This window comes from Neoarius graeffei, chromosome 7 (assembly GCF_027579695.1).
Source record: "Neoarius graeffei isolate fNeoGra1 chromosome 7, fNeoGra1.pri, whole genome shotgun sequence".
In the NCBI taxonomy this organism is placed as follows: Eukaryota; Metazoa; Chordata; class Actinopteri; order Siluriformes; family Ariidae; genus Neoarius; species Neoarius graeffei.
The window spans coordinates 610,282-632,713 of NC_083575.1; the positions used below are offsets into that span (position 1 = coordinate 610,282).

The 22,432-nt window shown below is 41.0% G+C and overlaps 1 protein-coding gene across 4 annotated transcripts in view; it reads right to left on the reverse strand.

The window, feature by feature from the left end:
• The window catches only part of tspan14 (tetraspanin 14), a 51,234-nt gene extending 35,120 nt beyond the window's left edge, over window positions 1–16,114 (reverse strand). The window contains exons 1-9 of one of the 4 annotated variants that reach the window (XM_060925047.1): window positions 16,028–16,114; window positions 15,759–15,904; window positions 15,023–15,112; window positions 14,413–14,463; window positions 14,146–14,292; window positions 11,854–12,024; window positions 5,022–5,147; window positions 3,695–3,748; window positions 2,463–2,594 (exon numbers count right to left, since the gene is read on the reverse strand). In XM_060925047.1, coding sequence (XP_060781030.1) covers window positions 2,463–2,594; window positions 3,695–3,748; window positions 5,022–5,147; window positions 11,854–12,024; window positions 14,146–14,292; window positions 14,413–14,463; window positions 15,023–15,103 — 762 coding nt within the window. In that variant the 5' untranslated portion in view covers window positions 15,104–15,112; window positions 15,759–15,904; window positions 16,028–16,114. Of the gene's footprint in view, window positions 1–2,462; window positions 2,595–3,694; window positions 3,749–5,021; window positions 5,148–11,853; window positions 12,025–14,145; window positions 14,293–14,412; window positions 14,464–15,022; window positions 15,113–15,688; window positions 15,905–16,027 lie in introns of all 4 variants that reach the window. The other 3 variants (XM_060925046.1, XM_060925048.1, XM_060925049.1) reach the window with 3 other exon arrangements.
• Window positions 16,115–22,432: the final 6,318 nt, after the last annotated feature.

Here is a 22,432-nt window from a genome sequence, read left to right on the forward strand (position 1 = left end):
CACTATTACACACACGCACGCACCACTATTACACGCACCAACGGATCAACCTTAAGCTGGTAAATATTATATTTTTTTTCTTTACCAAATTCTAACAGAAACTGAGGAGAAATGCTGCTGTTTGTTGTTGTTGTGAAATGAGCGAGTCTCCAGAGGTCCCTAACTGGGGTCCATACCGTAGGATACAGACCCGCTTGCCAGCCAATCAGAGCGCAGGATTTGGACCACGAAAAAAAAATAAAGAAAAAAGCAGTGGACCCAAGACAGAACCTTGCGGAACACCAAATTTTACCTCAGTACATCTAGAAATATCACCATTTATCTCAACATACTGATAACGATCAGCTAGATAAGACCTGAGCCAGGAGAGGGCCGTTCCCTTAACTCCCACAACATTTTCTAGTCTATCCAGAAGAATGGAATGATCAATGGTATCAAATGCTGCACTAAGGTCAAGCAACACAAGTAGCGAGACACAGCCCTGATCAGACGCCAACAGTAGGTCGTTTACTACTTTAACCAGAGCTGTCTCTGTGCTATGATGAGGTCTAAATCCTGACTGATACATTTCATGGATGTTATTCCTATGTAAATATGAGCATAACTGCTGTGCCACAGCTTTTTCAAGGATCTTGGAGATAAAGGGGAGGTTTGATATTGGCCGATAATTGGACAGCTGACAGGGATCAAGGTCAGGTTTTTTAATCAGGGGTTTGATAACTGCTAGTTTAAAGGATTTGGGTACATAGCCAATCGTAAGAGAAGAATTTATTATTTTTAGAAGTGGTTCAATTACTTCAGGTATTATCTGTTTGAATAGACGTGTCGGTAAGGGATCTAGTACGCAAGCTGAGGCTTTCGATGTAGAGATTAATGAAAGTAATTCAGTTTCTCTAAGGGGAGTAAAACATTCTAATTGATGATCTGATACAGTTATATTGTTAACTACAGGCTCACTTACATTGTCTGACCTTAAATTAGTAGTTTGAATTTTTTGTCGGATATTCTCAATTTTGTCATTAAAAAAATTCATGAAGTCGTTGCTACTCCATACTGCAGGTGTGCATGTGTCTATAGTGGACTTATTCCTGGTTAATTTTGCTACAGTATTAAATAGGAATCTAGGATTATTTTTGTTATCTTCTATTAGGGAGGAGAGATATGTTGATCTCGCAGCACTAAGAGCTTTTCTATACTTCAGGAAGCTCTCCTTCCAAGCTAATTTGAACACTACCAATTTTGTTTGACGCCATTTACGTTCCAATTTTCGAGTGGTCTGTTTTAATGTGCGAGTGTCATCATTATACCAGGGTGCTAATTTTTTGTCTCTGACCATTTTCCTTTTTAGAGGAGCTACATTATCTAAAGTATGGCGGAATGTTGACTCCAAGCATTCAGTTGCCTGATCAAGTTCTGCAGGGGCTGACAGTGACCCAATCAAAGTTGACAACTCTGGGAGATCATTTATAAAGCTCTGTGCAGTAGTTGACGTGAAAGTATGTTTAATACAGTAGCGTGGTGAGGTGCATATATTATTACTCCGACATAGTTTGAATGAGCTGAGATAATGATCTGAGATAACTTCAGCCTGTGGAAGTGTGACTATATTTTCTACGTTTAACCCGAATGTTAGTATTAGATCAAGGGTGTGACCACCATTATGGGTCGGTCCTATGACATTCTGATTAATCCCGACTGAATCTAAAATGGACACAAACGCTGTTTTTAAAGGGTCTTCTGGGTTATCGAAGTGAATATTAAAATCTCCGACAACTAAAGCTTTGTCTAAGGAAATAACCAGATCTGAGATAAAATCTGCAAATTCAGAAAGAAACTCAGAATATGGCCCCGGGGGCCTGTAAATAATAAGCAATGGAATTAACTGGGTAGACTTATTTTTCGAGGCTACATACATTATATGAGTATGAAGAACTTCAAATGTATTAAATTTATAACCAGGTTTGTGTGTTACACCTAGATAATCGTTATAAATTACCGCGACGCCTCCTCCTCTGCCAGTTAGACGAGGCTGGTGTATATAACTGTATCCAGGAGGACTCGCTTCATTTAATGCTATATATTCATTTGGCTTAATCCATGTTTCAGTTAAACACAGTACATTAAACTCCTGATCAGTAATGAGTTCATTAACCATTAGCGCTTTAGATGTAAGAGATCTAATATTTAATAGCCCCACCTTTAGATCAAAGGTGCTGGCAGCAGCTGTACAGTCAGTATGATCTAATTTTATATTGATTAGGTTACTGGAACAAACTCTCTGAATATTTCTACCTTTTTGTTGAGCTCGGGGAACAGACACAGCCTTGATGTAGTGGACAGTGAGGTGTGTGTGTGTGTGTGTGTGTGTGTGTACCTGTAACAGTGAGGTGTGTGTGTGTGTGTGTGTGTGTGTGTGTGTACCTGTAACAGTGAGGCGTGTGTGTGTGTGTGTGTGTGTGTACCTGTAACAGTGAGATGACTATGAACACTCCTGCTACAATGTAGATGTTCCGTGGAAGCCACTCTTCCAGAGCAGCAACACAGCCTTTCACATAGATCACAGTCTCCCACTTCTTCTGAAACACACACACGTCCTGTTTAATGACACAGACGGTGAGAAACTCCAAATCAAGAACCAAGTTTCACAAATAAATTGTGATAAACTGTTGAATAAATATCACGAAGTCAAAGTGTCCATATCGGTATTGCTCTCACCAAACACTGATCATATCACTGGTACAACTCATTAATATTCTGTATAAACTGGTGAATTTTAAATATATGAAAGAGAAAGAGAGCGAGCGCACGAGCAAAGCACAAGACAGAGAAAGAGAGAACTAAAGAGAGCAACAGAGAGAGGATATTACACGGTGACACAAAGACATGAAGTTTATCTTTGAGTGGTGAATGTATATATCATGAGTGAGTGAAGTGAATGAGGGAAAATATTTTTTCAACATGACAAGATAAACGTCATATCCACGCAAACGTGTAATGTTCTTTATATTATATGGACACATCCACAAAAAACATGCAAGTTAATAAAAAAAAAAAAAAATTTATTTTGAACCGGTTTGCCATTTTGAGAATGCAATTACATTATAAAAACTTGCATGCATACATACATTCATTATATATACACACAGTTTATTTTATATATATCAAAGTCCTTCCCACACCATTCATGGCACGTTTGGCGGCGCCGATCTCCATTTCATAGCCCTCGGCTTCTCACCTATATTACTTTTATAATGGTTTTTGGTATGACCCGACCGTGAGTAGAACTCGCCATCTCCCGATCGAGAGGTGGACATGCAAACCACTAGGCCACTCGCTGGGGTGTGTAATTATATACATAACACACACAATATATATATATATGTGTGTGTGTGTGTGTGTGTGTGTATATATGCATGCATGTATGTATGTATGTGTGCATGTATGTATATATATACCGTGAATAGAGAAAAACAAAATGGCAGAGTGTGTTGCTGAACCAACCGAGGATGAAATAAAAACTATACTCAAAAACAAACCCCCAAAAAATACAAAACAGTTATTCCACTCAATCTCATCGTACATGGCTTATAGACAACTCGGTGCTATGCGCCTCATCGGCTATCAGCTCATGCATGACTCGATTTCATGGAATAACTTAAAATATCATATTACACACAGACAGACAGACCCTTACCGCACGTGCAGATGCCCTGATGTCATAACCACACTGCGTGTTCACTACTGTGTCCTACACACACACACACACACACACACAGTCAGCCAGGAATATTTGTAGTTTTTACATGTTAAAAGGTTCATTATGTCAGATTTAGGGAGAGCTATTAAAAGAAACAGAACAGTCTTCAGGCAACACAGGGATAAAATTAGCTCATGTTTAAAGCCTTTAATTTTCTGTAAAGCCGCTTTGTGACAATGTCTATTGTTAAAAGCGCTATACAAATAAACTTGACTATTCATAATTATGTTTTCATTAGTGTATAAATCACCTGTAACGAGCCCTTCACATCTACATAAGGAGCAGGTCCACTTCCACTAAATCCCCATGCTGCAGCACGACAGCAGACCAGAACAGACAAACCAAAAACTGGCTCTAGAAAGCGAGTTTCATGTTTTTCCCAGCGGCAGCTTGAAACCAAAACCGGAAGGATGACGAAGAAGAAGAAAGAAAAACAAGGAATGCCTGAGCCATTTTAAGAGACTGATGGTGTTCAGCATAGGTTTGTTTTTTCTTTTAATTTGTTAAGTATTAATATTAATGTTTGGCCCTGATACTTCTATCACAGTTGCAGTTAACACGTTCCTGGAGACATAATTATTGAACCTGACTGCCGCCATAGGATCTAATACACGCTGAGGAAGGGGGGGATTCAGTTGTTTGCAATCTGCAACCTCACCACTAGATGTTACTAAATCCTACCAAGTGCACCTTTCAATTTTTCATGATCTTCACGGGTACAAAATAAATTCATTGGCGATGCTACATTATTCAATATATACCACTCGCCTTATTAGGAGCATTTACACATTCATTTAATTATCCAATCAGGGGTTAGCAGCACAGTGCATAATGTCACGCAGATACGCCAAGAGATTTAATTCACATTCACAGGAAACATAAGAATGGGGAAAATGGCACAGATCATAGCATGGTTGTTGATGCCAAAACAGAAATCTGAGGTGATGCTTGACACAGACTCACCCATACTGAAGAAAAACATCACCTGGTCTTTACTCAATCTTCAAATCATCAATGTCTATGACTACGCAAGTCAACAGTCACCTCAGATTCCTGTTCTGGCATCAACAACCCTGTCACTGTCAAAGTCACTGAGATCACAGAGATTGGTCCCTATTCTGATGACTGTTGTGAACATTAGTCGAAGCTCGTGAGATGAATCTGTATGGTATTATACACCGTACTGCTGACACGATTGGCTGATCGGATAATTGGATGCATGAGCAGCACATGTGCATGGGGGTGCTTGTGTGTGTGTGTGTACCGCCGGATCACCGATGCAGCAGGAGAACGGAACCCCACAACGTTCTCTGCTTGGGTTGGTCTGTGAACAGTTAAAATAAACGTTTTGGTCCCAGTCATTTGGATCATTTGCTCCACAGCAATGGTTCTGAAAAGTGCATGAAAACACACACACACACACACACACACAAAAAGAGCATTACAGAGGAGCCTGTAGCACTGAAGCATGTTTAAACAGCGCAAGTACTTTATAATCCAATCCACGTCAATTCAAACAAATTCCAAAAAAGGCTGCATCAACATCTTTAAATGATTTCCAACTTATTCTCAGCAAATATTAATGTTTGAAACTGAGAATTATCAAGGACTGCTGATCAGATACTGATTAAATATAGCTGTTTTTATATTATAGAGATTTAAAATTTCTTTGTTGGCTTCCCCCCCAATACTTTCTCCCTGATTTTGTTTTGGCCAGCTCTCCCCAGTCACACAACTACTACCAACCAGGGAGGACAAATGGTGCGTTCATGTGCTATGGGAATTATGGTAAATACCAAACGCCGACATGGAAAGCACACATGAACGCCCCCTCTTGTGGTATTTTCCACTGGGCAACTCGTAGAAAATTTTGATACACGAGTTGCCGAGATGAGATGAACTTTAACCTTTTCAACATGGCGGCGAGCGGTACAAGACTAGCTTATGAACCAAGAAAGAAGTGGTTTTCACCTACGGAAAGCTGACTCTCACCTTTTAAACGAGTCATGTTATGTATATTATATTATAATATGTATATTATAGCCCAATACAAAATATTCTGTGTCTGTCCAAAGAACGCCAACAATGATCTAGATACTGGCTACACTCATTGTGGCTACGGCCAAATTTCCAAAAACTGCGTGGCATTCAATGTGTTAAGAAAATCTCTACTTGTCATGATCAGGAAATATTTAGCATTTTTTGACTTTTGATAACTCATTCCTGCTGCAGCTGATGAACAAGGCAATCTATAATTGTTTTAGCCAAATAACAGGCCTGATTCTGAATCTGGTCCACCATCTTTAATTTGTCAACAACAACAAAAGCATGTGAACACAACACACTGGTAAACACCACTTCCCAACTGGAAAATAATCATCATCTTCCCATAGCACATGAACGCAGCAAAAGGCCAAGGCGTGCTTCCTCCGAGGTACTTGATGCCTGCCAACAACATTTTTTTCAAAATGTTGCTCATGCGTGGTCATGGGCGACATAATACATTTGAAGGAAAGTGCTATCCACCCACCTCCACATGCATGAGAGCTCCCAGATGCCCATGACTGGCTAGTGTCGCCATCGGGACTCAAACAAGCAAACGCTTTTCTGTTGCATCACTTGAGAGCCCTTTGCTGACTTTTTTAATGATTCAGCAAGGCTGTGCTCTTGGAAAAGTTTTTGATCAGAACTGGGGTAATTCTCAGAGATACCAGATAATGTCAAAGCTGTATCTCTCTCATTCTCTGGAATATGAGCCATTTATATTGGGTGAAAAGGCAAGGGTTAAAAATAACTTCGAAGCACTTTTCAGAAAGGGTTTGGGCCCCAGTGGTTATAGTAATTGATTTTTTTTTAAAGGAAAGGGGGGTGAAACAACAACTTTATGGACATCGTTAGTGTGTCTTGCTCTAATAATCCATTTTATTACTCTCAATTTAAAAGTATGACTGTAGTAGTCAGTGGTTAGTTACTGGGTAATTTACAAATGTGCTACAAATACCTTCTACTTTCCAGGAATTAACTGAGATGTTGAGTCTAATATATGCTGCGTGGGCTGAACACTAAAGTTTCAGTGATTACTTCTGTCTTACTGTCTTCCATGTACACTCATTTTACTGCGCAGGCTGGACATTTACATTTAGTTTAGTAGGTGAATACTGACCTACCAGTAGTCAAAGACTCTGTAGGGTGCAAGTTTGACTGACTGGACAGGAAATTGAATTTAATTTTGTAACCACTCTGTAAGCACAGTCCCAGTCAAAAGTTTGTACATCCCTACTCTACTCTTTCATAATCCAGCCACTGGGGGTGCATAAGCGTACTCTTGGCGCCGGTCCCAAGCCCGGATAAATTGGAGAGGGTTGAGTCAGGAAGGGCATCCAGCATAAAACTGTGCCAAATCTAACATGCGGATTGAAAAGAATACCATACCGGATCGGTCTATTATTATTATGCAAAGTGAATCACGCATCGTGACATCTGACTCCTCTTCAAAACAAAGTTTATCTGTGTCTATTGAAAATCTTGTTTTCCTGGACTGGTTCCCATACAAAATTAATCCTACCAAGCATCAGAGACATTGACTGTATGCTCACTCTGCGCTAAGAGAGCAGGGAACCAGTCTAAAGTAGCTCATCTCGTTTCACGGGAAATGTGTTAAAAAGTTTTATTCATCAGCACAACAATATATAAAAGTACAAAAATATTTTGAGGAAATCCTTCAAATTTCCTCATTTTTGGTTATAATTCGTTGAAGTATGTGTGTGTTCGAGTGTACTGGAAAAGCTCGGCTCAGAGAGGTCCACGTAATGACGCACTTATACCAATTGGCTAAAGGCAACGAGGGTGTAGAGTAAATTTTAGTGTCATACTGTTTTATTTTCCTTTTCTCTGAGCGTTGCCTCTTCAAGGACATTCTGCACTGAAACATTTTTCATCTTATGTTCCTTACGTGCGTAGCAGGTGTGCATACGAGCCAGAGATTAGACAAGATCCAATCAGCTATAGAGCTGATCACGCTCCCGGCACATGATCAGGGCATGCAATTGCAATGATGTAATGCAACAGATGTAATGTTTCCTTTTTATCTAGTAAATAGTATATTTAGATTTGAGAACAAAGGGACAGGTGTGAGGGGTGTGCCGAACCCTCATCACTTGTCCGTTTCTGCAATAAACCTTCCGTCTCTTAGCCTGGGAAATCCCATGCTGCTTTGCACAATCGTTCCGATCTGAAAAGACAGCATGGAAACTATGGTCTAATGCCGCTTTTCCACTACAAACGTGGCTGAGTTGGGCTGAGCCGTGCGGTGCTGAGTTGGGCTGAGCCATGCCGTGCTGAGTTGGGCTGAGTGGGGCTGTTGGGGTTGCATTTCGACTACAGCCGCGCTGAACCGTGCTGGCTGGAAGTGGGTGGACACATTGGGTGGAGTTAGCGAAAGTGGGTGGACGTCACGTGATGTCGTTAAGCAGCGCAAACAGTGACATCAGTGAGCTTTTAAGCGGTAGTCTCACGACCCGGATAGTAAACAATAAACATGGAGGACATGGAGTCGTTAGTGTTGCTGGTCTTGGTGCTGTGGCTTGTTGTCACCGACAACGCCAACAGATACTGGCAAGAGCGTATAGATGAGGCGAGGTGCATAAGGCTTCAGAAATTCTCGTAATTCGTAATTCTTCTTCTTCTGGGTTTGCGGTGTTTACAGATCCCAGCGTGCTCGCGGGGCGTGTGGGGGCATGTGAGGACACTCCTCCTCACCAATCAGTGCACAGGGGAGTGTCTCCTCACGCCCCCAGCCTCACTCAGCTCGGTTTGGTTCGCTTCAGCCCCACTCCAAAACCGTGCGAGTTTTGGGTGCTGAGCAGGGCTGAAGCGAGCTGAGTCGTGCTGTTCTTTGGTAGTCAAAACACGAGCCATGTCGGGCTGAAGTGAGCTGAAAAAGGGTAGTGGAAAAGGGCCATAAAGGCTCGCCTGAGTTAGGGAGCCAATCAGAGAGTGGGGAGGGGTGGAAAGACGGTGACGCGTACTACTCGACAAACGGAAGCTTGTAGTTTATTTGGGACTGTTTACGGATCACATTTAACATGGCGGCGAGCGATACGAACCAAACTTTCAATCAAGCTTTAGACACTGTTCTGAATAGTTTAGAGCGAAAGTTTGTTTTAAAAAAAGAACAGCGTTTGGCGTTACAGTCTTTCTTCGCCTCTTCGTCGCTCTAACTACGTCACCGGGTACAACTGCCATGATTGGCTATGGGCTACGTATACGCCAAATGATAGACATTCACAACGTCCAATAAATGGCCGTTGACAATCGTAAACACACCTCCCCTACGAGAAATTCAATAGGCAGATTCCAGACCATATTTCACTTGTGATATGGTCTGGTGTTAACCAGACTATCCGTCTCTTGCAAAAGGATGAGACTGGTGTTGGTGTTTGTCATTTTTCCATGACAGAGGGTCAAGGACATCATGTGCCAGTAGCGCGTCTGAAGCGGGCAGGTGTCAAACTTGGAACTTTTATATCATGATTGGAGTTAATAATAAACAATAATCACTGAATAATGTTCCTTACATCTAACCGGTGTGTGTGTGTGTGTGTATATATATATATATATATATATATATATATATATATATATATATATAGTGAATTTTTTTATTGCTTTTGATGGTTTCATACATTTCATAATGATATCATTTTTATTTTCTAAATATTTATCAACATACCACCATTGTGGCACAGGAGCCTGCGATTGGTGGACAGCCGACAAAGGGTGTCTCCCATTGGTTGTAAATCGTGATATAAAAATCGTAAACAGATGCGGGACCCGCTGATTGGCAGTTCACATACTGAAGCCAAGTGAAGATGTCTGGCATCTGTTGCTGTTGTCCAAAGAAAACTACAGCTAAAAAAGCTCTGCTACTGGATTACTTGGACAATCTTAGTCAGAAAGAAGTGTTTATTAGAGGTTCTGATTCGTACAAAATTCCCCAAAATGACTGGAGTGACGGTGCAGATTTGTGGCCTAGTGTTAGCATTAGCTACATGTTGGAATATACCTTCTTCTTCCCCGAACAGTCCCGACATGGAAGAATAGTTAAAAAAAAAACCTATAAAAGCACGAAAACCTTCTTTGTGAAAAGACTTTTCCCCCCGACATCAGCTTTTGGGAACAGAATGTTGTGAAAGCCAAAGCATTTACTCTCAAAGGACTCTGACCTGAACTGTGGGCTGGATGGTAAACTATTCTGCCCCTCCATGTCTCAACAACCCCAAGGACATGTAGTTACAGAGCTATCTGCACCATCATTAATACAGTAATGCTTATTATTGTTAAAACAATATCTGAAGTGTTATTATTTGTAAAATAAACTATCTTGCTCTAGATGTTCAAACAATATTGTAAGATTTTAAGATTTTATCTAATAGTGGATGGAACAATAATTACAAACGCTAACAGATTCAGCACATTCCAGGTGTAGCTGTAGTCATACAGTAACTATAATCACCCTTGTAGTAATTTCAATAAACAGTTAATGTTCAGTTCCCTCTTCATTTATTCTCGATTCAAAGGCACAGCTGAGTCACACAGGTTGATCAGTGTGTAACGGACAATAACAATTTTATCCAAAATAGATTTTCCTGCCTTAGTTGATTTATTTCCATTTCACATGTGTGCAGCTGTTATAAAGTTCAGTGTGTGTGTGTGTGTGTGTGTGTGTGTAGAACTCGCTTAAACTGTAGGTTAATTTCTACACTTTGGTTTCATGGTGACATTTTGTACAGGACTGTGTTCCTCTGATAACAGAAACAAAGCTCTGCATGTTCAATCCTGAACCTGTGGGCAGTCTTTTTCTACACAGTGCAGCTAAACACTACGTTTAAAAAAAAAAGACAGTAGGCTGTTCACTGTTAAGACACAAAGAATGCATTTTGTGTGTGTGTGTGAGAGAGAGAGAGAGAGAGAGAGAGAGAGAGAGAGAGAGAGAGAGAAATCATGTCTTTAATGAAGGGCGTTCCCCCCCGTTATTTACCAATAGAATACTGTCTTGAACATTTCGTCTGTTAATTTAGTAGCCCTAGACCCAGGCACTACTAGGCTAAGATACAATAGGCCAACCCTTGTAATCAGTGCATTGTACTTGTTAAGAAAGCCGAAGCTCCTCACTCTGGGTTACAGATGCCGTCGCTACACAGACTAAAGCTGGCAGTTTGCAGGCATTCCCAGGTGTCTCTCATAAAGTCAGGTATTACAACCTCAAATCAGATAAGGTTGGGACGGTATGTTGAAATTGAAGTTAAACCTGAAAACAATGGATTTGTAAATAATATTTGACTTGTATTGCACTCAAAACAATACAACAGCACATTATTTGAGGTTTTACCTCATGAAACATACATACACGCATGTATGTATATATGTTTGAGGTAAAACCTCAAATAATGTGCTGTTGTATTGTTTTGAGTACAATACAAGTCAAATATTTTATATCATGGGGGTTCAGATTAGGCTTGAGCCCTTTACATGTCGAAATTCCTCCAGATTACTTGAAATGTTTAATGATATTATGCATTGTAGAGGATGAAATATCCAAATCCCTTCCTATCTTTCTTTGAGGAACATTGTTTTTAAACATCTCAATTTTCTCATGCATTTGTTGATAAACTGGAGATCTTTGGCCCGTCTTTATTCCTCAAAGACTCTGCCTTTCCTGGATACTGATTCTGTACCAAATCACCTGTTTCACATCACAAATATTTAATTATTTTACCTCATTACTAACCTAACCCTAACTTTCCCCGCCCCAACTTTTTTTTTTGGAATGTGTTGCAGGACTGAAACGCAGGAATAGATGTATATTAACAAATGAAATGAAGTTGACCAACAAAACATGAAATACCTTGGGTTCATTCTGTCTACAATTAAATACAAGTCAAAGTAAATTTAGAATGCATTGCTTTCTTTTTTTTATTATTTGCATTTTCTACACCATCCCAACTTTTTCTGATTTGGGGTTGGACAACAATAAAACAGCATTTGGGAAAGGGACTGAACCCTAACCAAACGTGTGTGTGTGTGTGTGTATATACCACTCTCTGCAGTGAATCAATGAGGTTCTGAAGGTCAATGTCGTCTCTGTATCCTTTCACATTCACTATGAAGAAGTCGCTGATCCACTTTCTCAGTGGATCCTGAAACACCAGTGCTAACACAGCCGCTGTCAGTTCCAGGAAGAAGATAAAGCCGATCACAGTCGAAAACTACACACACACACACACACACACACACACACACACACACACACGTTTAATTTGTGTGGAATTGCAGGCTAAAGTCTGTATCAGTGTTAGGGATGTGAGGCTGTTTGGGGGGTGAGACAGGTGTGCGTGAGACAGATGAGTAAGACAGACAGTGGAGTAGCAACATTAATAAGATCATAGCAGGTGATCTTATTGTGAAATTGGGTGACTGTGTTTCTTCATGTTTGAACATTGCTTGTGGGGTCCCCCAGGGGTCAGTGTTGGGCCCCAAGTTTTTCATTTTGTACATTAATGATAGGGTGGCACGGTGGTGTAGTGGTTAGCACTGTCGCCTCACAGCAAGAAGGTCCGGGTTCGAGCCCCGTGGCCGGCGAGGGCCTTTCTGTGCGGAGTTTGCATGTTCTCCCCGTGTCCGCGTGGGTTTCCTCCGGGTGCTCCGGTTTCCCCCACAGTCCAAAGACATGCAGGTTAGGTTAACTGGTGACTCTAAATTGAGCGTAGGTGTGAATGTGAGTGTGAATGGTTGTCTGTGTCTATGTGTCAGCCCTGTGATGACCTGGCGACTTGTCCAGGGTGAACCCCGCCTTTCGCCCGTAGTCAGCTGGGATAGGCTCCAGCTCGCTTGCGACCCTGTAGAACAGGATAAAGCGGCTACAGACAATGAGATGAGATGAGAGACATTAATGATATATGTAAAGTCACGAAGGTATTGCATTTTGTGTTGTTTGCTGATGACACAAATATTTTCTATTCTGGGGATAACTTACAAAAAGTACAGAAGGGCATCACTATAGAAATGAACAAACTAAAAAAATGGTTTGACAGAAACAGATTCTCACTAAATCTGAGCAAGACAAAAATAATGCTATTTGGTAACTGTACACTGAATACACAGGCACTAATAAAAATAGATGGAGTTGAAATAGAAAGAGTTCACGAAATTAAATTTTTGGGGATAACCATAGATGACAGAATCAATTGGGAATCACATATCAAACATGTACAAACTAAAGTCTCAAGAAGCATTGCAATAATAAACAAAACAAAAAAGGTTCTGGACCAGAAATCACTCCACACTCTTTACTGCTCCCCAGTCTCACCATACTTTCAATACTGTGCTGAGGTTTGGGGCAACAACTACAAAACATCACTACGACCACTAACCATCATTCAAAAAAGAGCAATACGGATCATTCACAATGTTGGCTATCAGGAACACACAAACTCATGATATCTACAGTCCAAATTACTAAAATTTACAGACATTGTGGATTATCAAACAGCTCAAATAATGTTCAAAGCTAAAAATAATCTATTACCAATAAATATACAGAAATTATTCAGTATCTATGAAGGGAGTTATAATTTAAGGGGAAAAATTAACTTTAATTTACTTCGTACAAACAGGAAAAGTTTTTGTGTTTCAGTTAGCAGGGTGAGACTATGGAACAGGTTCACCATGGAGTTGAAGCAGTGTCCAAACATGAAACAGTTTAAAATGAGGTTCAAAGACACTATTTTCAAGAGGTACAGGGATGAGGGAGGTGATGGGTAGCACTAAGTGTTATGAGAAAACTTTTCTGTTACTTTTCATGTCTGTGTGCGTGCGTACTGTATGTGAAGGTGTATGCTTATAATAGATATATTTTATATGGGTATATGTATGTAGGTATGTATGTATGGGGAGGTGCGTGTATGTAGGGATGCATGTGTGTATATGTATGGGTATGGATATATGTAAATTACATTTAGGTTTTCTCAGTACAAAGTCAGAAATACATTTTATTTATCTATAAGTATCAGGCATGAGCATCTAGACAGGTAGCAAGGAAGTTTGTTATTGTTATTCACTATTTAAGGAGAAGGGGTGGGAGTTTATAAGTTATACTACTTCTCACTCCTTTTCAAATATGTATTTCTATGCATTATGTTTAAATGTGTTTTCTTTTTCTTTTTATTATTTTGGCTTTCATATTTGAAATAAACTTCAATCAATCAATCAATCAATCAATAGCAGGTCAGTACAGTGTAATGCAGAGTGTCATTTCACTTTTAAGATTCTTACTTTTAAGGCTAAAATTTTTTTTTTTTTACAATAGAAATAATATTACAAAATCTTACAAAGCGGAGCAGACAGATGTTCTCTCTCAGTGCTCCAACACAGCCAGCAAATCCCAGAATGAACGTTACCATGCCAACCAGCAGAAACATCCACACCGGGTCAAACCCATGGAGACTGGTCACCTTGGTCAAGTCCAACAATACACCCTACACACACACACACACACACTTTAGTGAACACGAGTGGTAAGCTAACTGCTAACATCTAGTATCTAAACTAACACCAAGAATATTTTGCGTGTATAATGTTTATTATTAGTTCCTCACCTTCTCACTCCAGGCCCAGAATCCAATTGCAATAAACCCTGCTCCAGCCAGCTGGTGGAAACACACACACACACAATGTTGGGTGAGGTTGCGTGGTGGTGGCTGGGAGATTGAGAGTTTAAATCCCAGCACACGTGCAATGCAGTCGTTAAAATCTCCAGATATTAGAAACTCGTCTCAGAGAGTTACAGCATTCAGTCCACAAGTGAATATGATTCAATACATGACTTTCCCTCACTGTTCCTCTGTCTCACAGCTGAAGTGCCCTTGAGCAAGACACCTCACCCCCAGCTGCTGTAGTACAGCTGCCCAGTGCGGTGTCTCTACTGCTTCAGATGGTTTAAACGCAGAGGAGGAATTTTGCTGCGTTTGAGTTTCCATATGACAAAAACAAAGGCTCCTTCTTCTTTGTTGTGTGTCAGAGCGAGCGAGCACACACACGGCTACAGTGTTGATCTTAATATTAACACACAACAGGAAACCAAGTGACTCAACTTCCTGTCACAGAGAAACTTCGCCATCCAGCTGGACTGCAGAATCCTCTCTCTCTCTCTCTCTCTCTCATACAGAGTTTAAATAATCAGTGTGTGTGTATGTGTGTGTTAGTTACCCAGAAGATGATGTTGTAGCTGAACATTAGATATTTATAACAGCAACTGACTTCCGCATTCTCATATCTGTAATAATACATCTCGCACTCCTGTTAGAATAAAACACACACATTTAAATAGTCACTCATTAATAAACAAAAATTTAAATATCCTCAACCCAAAGTCGTAATAAATGAGTGCTGTGTGAAACACTGAAAAGTGTTTAATAAGCCTACGGTTTCCGTTTCCGGTTATAATGTTGCTCAAATCTGCTGATACTCTAATGATAATAAACTTTACTTTTTGTCGGAAACAAAACCAAAAAATGCGTCTGTTTGTTTATTCGAGGCTCTGAGGTAAACTGTTCAGATTTACAGCCCAGAATAAACTTTAATCCGGTACTCACTCATTTGTTCATTTTCTCAGACACGTCAATCAACTGTTAATCATTTTAAATCATATTAACATTAGATTATTATGTTTGTGTGTCGGGTGAAATTTAATTTAATCGCCAGTAGGAGTTTATTCTGTACATGATTTATTTCTTCGTGCTGAGTGAGCTAGCGCAGTGCTAACAGCTGCGAGTGCACAACACAAACTTCCGGCGTGAACGCTGATTAAAACACAAGCTGGTGGCTGAGATTAAATACAGGAAATAAATAATAAACATTCTGTTGCACACTCACCGCACACTGAAACTCTTTATACTTCAGGAGCGCAAACAAACAAACAAACCCACACACACTGAAGGGTTACCGTAATCACGTGACCGATGACATCAAGACCCTCGGGGCAGCACAGAACCACGTGACTTCGAAAGCCCAGCCAAAGGGCGCGCGCAGTTTCAGTGTGCAGCGGAAGGTGTGGAAGCAATTTTGTGCCAAAATGTTCAAACAAAACTTCTGAAATATCAAACATAACGACAAATCAAAATACAAAAAAAGAACAAAAAGTCGATTTTTTAGCCTGGCAAACAGATTATTCGTGTAATCGTGCAAAATATCAGTGTATTACTCTTCAGGAACCTTTTATTTTTGTTCCGCGTCTCTCTCGGTTGTGTTTGCTGTAATTTATTCGGGTTGCGATTCCAGCTTTCCCGTTTGCGCTCCCGGACTTTCTGCTGCAGGTTTGGCACCCGTGTGGGCGGGCTGTCCAGGAACGCATTCCCATTGGCTAACTTGTGTTTGAGTGACAGCTCCGCTCAGCCATTCCCTACTCGGATTGTGGCGGACTGTTTGCCGAGTGATACTGAAATCCTAGTCGCCGCTGAAGTCCACTCGGTCCTTGTTTACCGTCAGTGGATCGCTCACTCGCCAAACAGTCCGGCAACACTCGGCAAAAAGCATTGAACAGGGTGCGGAAGAGTTTTTGCCCATTATATGGAGATATGTATTGAATTTGTGTGGTCATTTTACTTTGTGACACTTTATGTGAATAATGATTAACAATAATAACAATAATGGAAAAGATAAAAATGACTTCTTGTTTTATTGTCCATGCACCGTACATTGTTTAATAGTAATAGAATAGAGTGATTAGATTAAAGTGTTATTTAGATGTTATTAGAGGGGTTATTTTAGGGGGGGGGGGGAACTCAATCTCGCCTAGGGCAGCCAAAGACCTCGAGCCGGCCCTGCGCGCTGATAACTCGGGTCGTCCTTCTCCTCTTTAGTCCGAATGACACGGCGTCCCTGATTTCCATAAAGAACTTCAAATTTTGATTCGTCTGACCACAGAACAGTTTTCCACTTTGCCACAGTCCATTTTAAATGAGCCTTGGCCCAGAGAAGACGTCTGCGCTTCTGGATCGTGTTTAGATACGGCTTCTTCTTTGAACTATAGAGTTTTAGCTGGCAACGGCGGATGGCACGGTGAATTGTGTTCACAGATAATGTTCTCTGGAAATATTCCTGAGCCCATTTTGTGATTTCCAATACAGAAGCATGCCTGTATGTGATGCAGTGCCGTCTAAGGGCCCGAAGATCACGGGCACCCAGTATGGTTTTCCGGCCTTGACCCTTACGCACAGAGATTCTTCCAGATTCTCTGAATCTTTTGATGATGTTATGCACTGTAGATGATGATATGTTCAAACTCTTTGCAATTTTACACTGTCGAACTCCTTTCTGATATTGCTACACTATTTGTCGGCGCAGAATTAGGGGGATTGGTGATCCTCTTCCCATCTTTACTTCTGAGAGCCGCTGCCACTCCAAGATGCTCTTTTTATACCCAGTCATGTTAATGACCTATTGCCAATTGACCTAATGAGTTGCAATTTGGTCCTCCAGCTGTTCCTTTTTTGTACCTTTAACTTTTCCAGCCTCTTATTGCCCCTGTCCCAACTTTTTTGAGATGTATTGCTGTCATGACATTTCAAATGCGCCAATATTTGTATATTTGCTTTAATCCCCTCAAATTAAATAACTTCCCAGCCACAGATACCCCTTTTCCACCAAATCAGTTCCAGGGCTGGTTCGGGGCTGGTGCTGGTTCACAACTCGTTCAACTTGTGAGCCAGCTGAGAACCAGTTTGCTTTTCCATAGCTCGCAGGGCTAAGTGGAGCCACGTCATTACATCGCTGTATACGTCAGTTACGTCGCTACGTTTGCATAAACCTTGGCGCGAATATCAAAGCAAAAACAACACGGAAGAAGCAGCAGCGGCAACAGCAACAACAATAATAATAAATTACTTTGCGTTTGTACAGCTGCTGCTTCTCGTCGCTTAAAAATGGCGATCTTTCTCGGTCTTGTTATTGTTGTTGGTCTTAACAACCCCCCCCCCCCCCCCCCCCCCCGCTGACATAAGCAATTCTTTCCTCTGGCCCAGCAGAGAGTTGGTGCTAGCCTGGAACCGGTTTGTCAGTGGAAACAGAAAACCCGGTTCCAAACTAAGCACTGGCCCCGAATCAGCCCTGGAATTGCTTTGGTGGAAAAGGGGCAAGAATGGCCTGATATTTTGTGAGATATTACAGAAATATATCACAATGACCACATTTCAGAGGGAACTAAATTTCACCGATTTTATGAAATTGAAAGGTCGTCTCGCTTTAAGTGGCCCCTGGCAGTCACTCAGTGTCCCTGGGGATATTCACTGTCTTATGTCAATAATTTATTGATAGAAGGTGTTTTGTGGTCAGTGTTCTACACTGTAGTGTGTCATGTGGTAATGCATTATATGACAATGCAACTTTCATAAATATGACCATATATCAGTTCTACGCATAAACCTGCAACTCTGACAATATCATTTTCAGTGACTAATAAAATGGTTTTGAAAGTTCCTACTTTTAAAACATTTTTGATACGGTAATTTTCTTTCAGAGCCTTCATTTACAACATGTCTCTAACAGCTCAAAATACATCTTCAGGCATTTAAACACTGCAGGGCTTCCGGGGACCTCTAGCCTTACTGGATTGACACCCCCCCCCCCCCTTCCCATTTTCCTGGATCCATCCCTGGACTGTGTGTGTGTGTATATTGTTTAGCAAATAGAAGGCTGAGAATGTTTGTACTTGTGTTTTTGTATTAACCATCAAGGTCTACACGTGCCATGAAACATACTGCGACCTGGGACACTGCTTTAACATAGTGGGAGATTGGGATGAACAGACACAAGAACTGGTTGCTGAGTACTCTGCAAGGCTTTCATTGATCAATTTCTCACCATTACCCACTATAATCAAACTGCAGGCCATAAGAGAGATCACCCTTTACAAAGTGCAACATCTTTTCACCAACATTCATCTCTCCAAAATGTGTCCTAACTGAAATAAATAATAGGACAGTGAGCTTAGTAAGACAATGGATGGGTCTAAACACACATATAACAAGAGACATTGTTTTCTACAGGACTGGGGAGGGAGGATTGAGCATCCCACATGTCGAATGGGTTTATATTGCCACCAAATTAAGCAATCTCTTAAGAATGCTGAACAATGACGACCCAATAGTGCATGAGCTTGCCAGAGCCTCACTCCTGCATTTGAGAAAGCACAGGATCCCCCTCGCATCACCACAGGACAACAGCTTCCTTGGGTTTAAGAAAAAGCCCAATGAAAAACGAGACTCTCATACAGCTGGCTTTGGCATACGGTCAGATTGGCTGGATTTGAATGACCTCTGCAACTGCGCTAATATACAACTGCGCTGGGCCAGCCAAACAGGACAGACAGCAGAGGTGAATGATGAGCTGGTCACAGATCCATCTATTACAGCGGAGGCAACCATCACTCTGGGCGAGAACAAACAATACCTTGACATTCAAAATTCGAGAAGAACAATTCTGAATTACTTTCAGTCTCGCCTGACACAGTACTGGACTGGGCTACGCTTACGGGGAAGTTGGCTTGTTTGTCTTGCGCTGATTGTAGCGTCTTGCACTCTGCATTGAAAAACAAAGTCTTGCACGAAGACATCCTGAAATTCACATTAAAAGCCCATTTTCAGGTACTGCCTTCCAAAGCCAACCTGTCAGCCTGGTACCCCTCCACACATGAACCATTCTGCCTACTTCACAGCAACCAGGAGAGGGAGACAATAGCACACATTATGAACAGATGCCTCGCATACAAAGGACTGTACATCGCACGTCATGACCGCATTGTTGTGCTCATTCTCAGAGAGCTTTGTACCATTGCCAAATATACAAAATTTCACAACAATGAAATGGTTAAAAAGGACTGGTTTTCCATTTTGCATGTGTCAGCCCTGTGATGACCTGGCGACTTGTCCAGGGTGTACCCCGCCTTTCGCCCGTAGTCAGCTGGGATAGGCTCCAGCTTGCCTGCGACCCTGTAGAAGGATAAAGCGGCTAGAGATAATGAATGAATGAATGAATGAATGAATGAATAGCGCAATACTGCACTGTGCCATAAGTAACTCACCTAACACTCCAGATATAGTGCAAATTAATAAGTCAAACAAAAGAGTCACTATCCTAGAAATTGGCTGCTCCTTTGATGCTTATATGGACATGTGCTACGCATCAAAACTGCTAAAATACCAACCTTTGTGTAATGCCCTAAACAGCTGTGGCTATAAATGTAATATCATGTAATATCAATCTTGTAATGTATAATATCATACATTACAAGATTAGAACAATCATTGTTCTAATCTTTGGTAGTTTGAGACATGTTCATAAAATGTGTGTTCGTGAGGTACAGATTTGTGGATTTGCTAAAAGAAAAACTAAACATTTTGCAAAGTTTTGCTCTGTATCAGCCACTAATTGGTAGTTATTTAATCTGGAAACGTAGATGCCACCTTTATCCTTGATGTGAATGTTACAATTGATGCCATGCTGCTATAAGAAACTCTTTTAAAGCAATATTTGGATTCTGATATGATATGTATCTTACTTGCTAATCCAAATAAAGAATTAGTGTGTGTGTGCATTGTTTAGCAAATAGAAGGCTGAGAATGTTTGTACTTGTAAATGGTTTAGTATTAAAATAAAAACACTAAAGAAATGAAGAAGAACTGATGAGAACTTTAAAGGTCCCATGGCATGGTGGTTTGTTGATGCTTTAAACGGGCTCGTGGAGGTTTCCGGATGTTATATCCGCAGCCTTTCTCGAAATGAACCCTCGGCACGTAGATATAGCCTCCTGGGAGAAAGCCCCATTTCAGCGCTTTTCCCAGTGCGTCGTTTTGCTAATGAGAAGCAGGAGGCGGGGAAGGATAGAGGGTGGGGGCAGGTCTTATCATTAATATTCATGACATGTAAACGTGTTACCTCTGATTGGCTAACAGCACTGTGACGCTCCCTCCAGTGGGTCAGAACAAGCGGATGTGGGTGTCTTACTATGGCGAGAGAGAAGGAACAAACTGCGAAGGGAAAAATACCGCGCGCTGACGTCAGTAAGGTGCGACACGAGGAAATAAAATAAATTCAACAAATGTTTGGGTTTTTACTGAACAAACAAACAAATAAAATGAACGAGTGACTTAAAAAAAAGAATGTGGGTGTCTTTGTAAAAACTGTTTTGATTGGCTATTATAACAGAGCATGCTGCATGCTTTTTGGTTTTGTAGCGCAGAGTACCTGGCTAACTGCAGGAAGCAGTTAGCTGCACAGATGATGTAGCCATTGCAAGGCTAACGTGGTACCGATTTTAAAACACAGCAAAACGACTTAACAGTTATACACTTACTTGTTCGGTGTTTGTGGCTGATGCGGCAGGGATGCTTGGTACGGACCCAGGCTTCAGTGACAGTTGATGTGCAAAACCTGCCCTGTACTGTCCCAAGTTGTGGAAACATTCATCAGGAAAATGCTTCCGACAAACATACACCGTCTTAGGTAGACTCGACGGCGTATTATTGGAGTAAATAAAATTAAGCCACTGCGTCTTCAGGGGCTCTCCCGTCAGCAGTAAAAACAGACTCTTTTCTGTGTTGTCACATCCATGTACAGCGTAATTTCCATGTTTCGCTCGCTTAGGTGATGCCATGTTGTTGTGTCCTCTATGGTCTCCTCACTACAACTGGGCGGGGCAATCCATACAGTGGGTGGGAATCCAGAGGGGGGGCATGGGGATCATCTCCCTTGCTGACGTAGTAAAGGGAAGAGTTTATCAACGCGCCGTTTTGACGCGCCATTCTCAAATGTTGGGCATAGTTTGGTTTACACATGAAATTTCTAGTCACTGGGGTGACTTAAGAAGGTCAGAGGAACTCATTTTAACGTTAAAAAACCTCAGAAAGTGAAAATTTCATGCCATGGGACCTTTAACATTTTCAGTTGTACAGACTCATTCTCTCTCTCCCTCAGTGGGCGGTGACAGGGAGGGGCTTGGGGGTACTGCAGCTACCTCAAGTATGGTCATAACACGCCCAAAATATTTTCTGCAGTTTATTTTGAATTTTTAATGTCTGAAAACTATATGTTATCATTTGAAAAATAAATTACTTAATTAATAAAAAAAACAATTTTGTTTTAGTTGCGAACCAGAGTGCAATTTTTTTGTAACTTAGCATTAGCGATATCATAATGGATTGTGTTTGACTTCATAAATGTCCACATGTGGAGATGCGATCAACAAACATGTTGTTTTGTTTTGCAGATATCAAGTGGTAAGTACATGATTTTTTTCCTCTGTTGCCAATTATAGATTAAATACATTTGACAGTTGAGGCACAAATTCTGACTCCTTATATGCAATGCTCATTCAGATAACATTAGAGAGCGGAATACTGTTGAGATTTATTAGTTGGGGTGTTGGTGATTGACAGTATGAATTTGTGATCTCAGAATCTGAGGCTGAAATGTGCACAAACCTCTGTGTCTGCTGCTTGTGTGCACGCCCTGGCTGTGGCTTAATTATGTGAAATGTTATATTCACAGGTGCGTTTACATGGGCTGACTTGTGAACCTTACACCTACAGTATGCCCTGTGAGCTGAAGCTCTCGCCTTGTGTT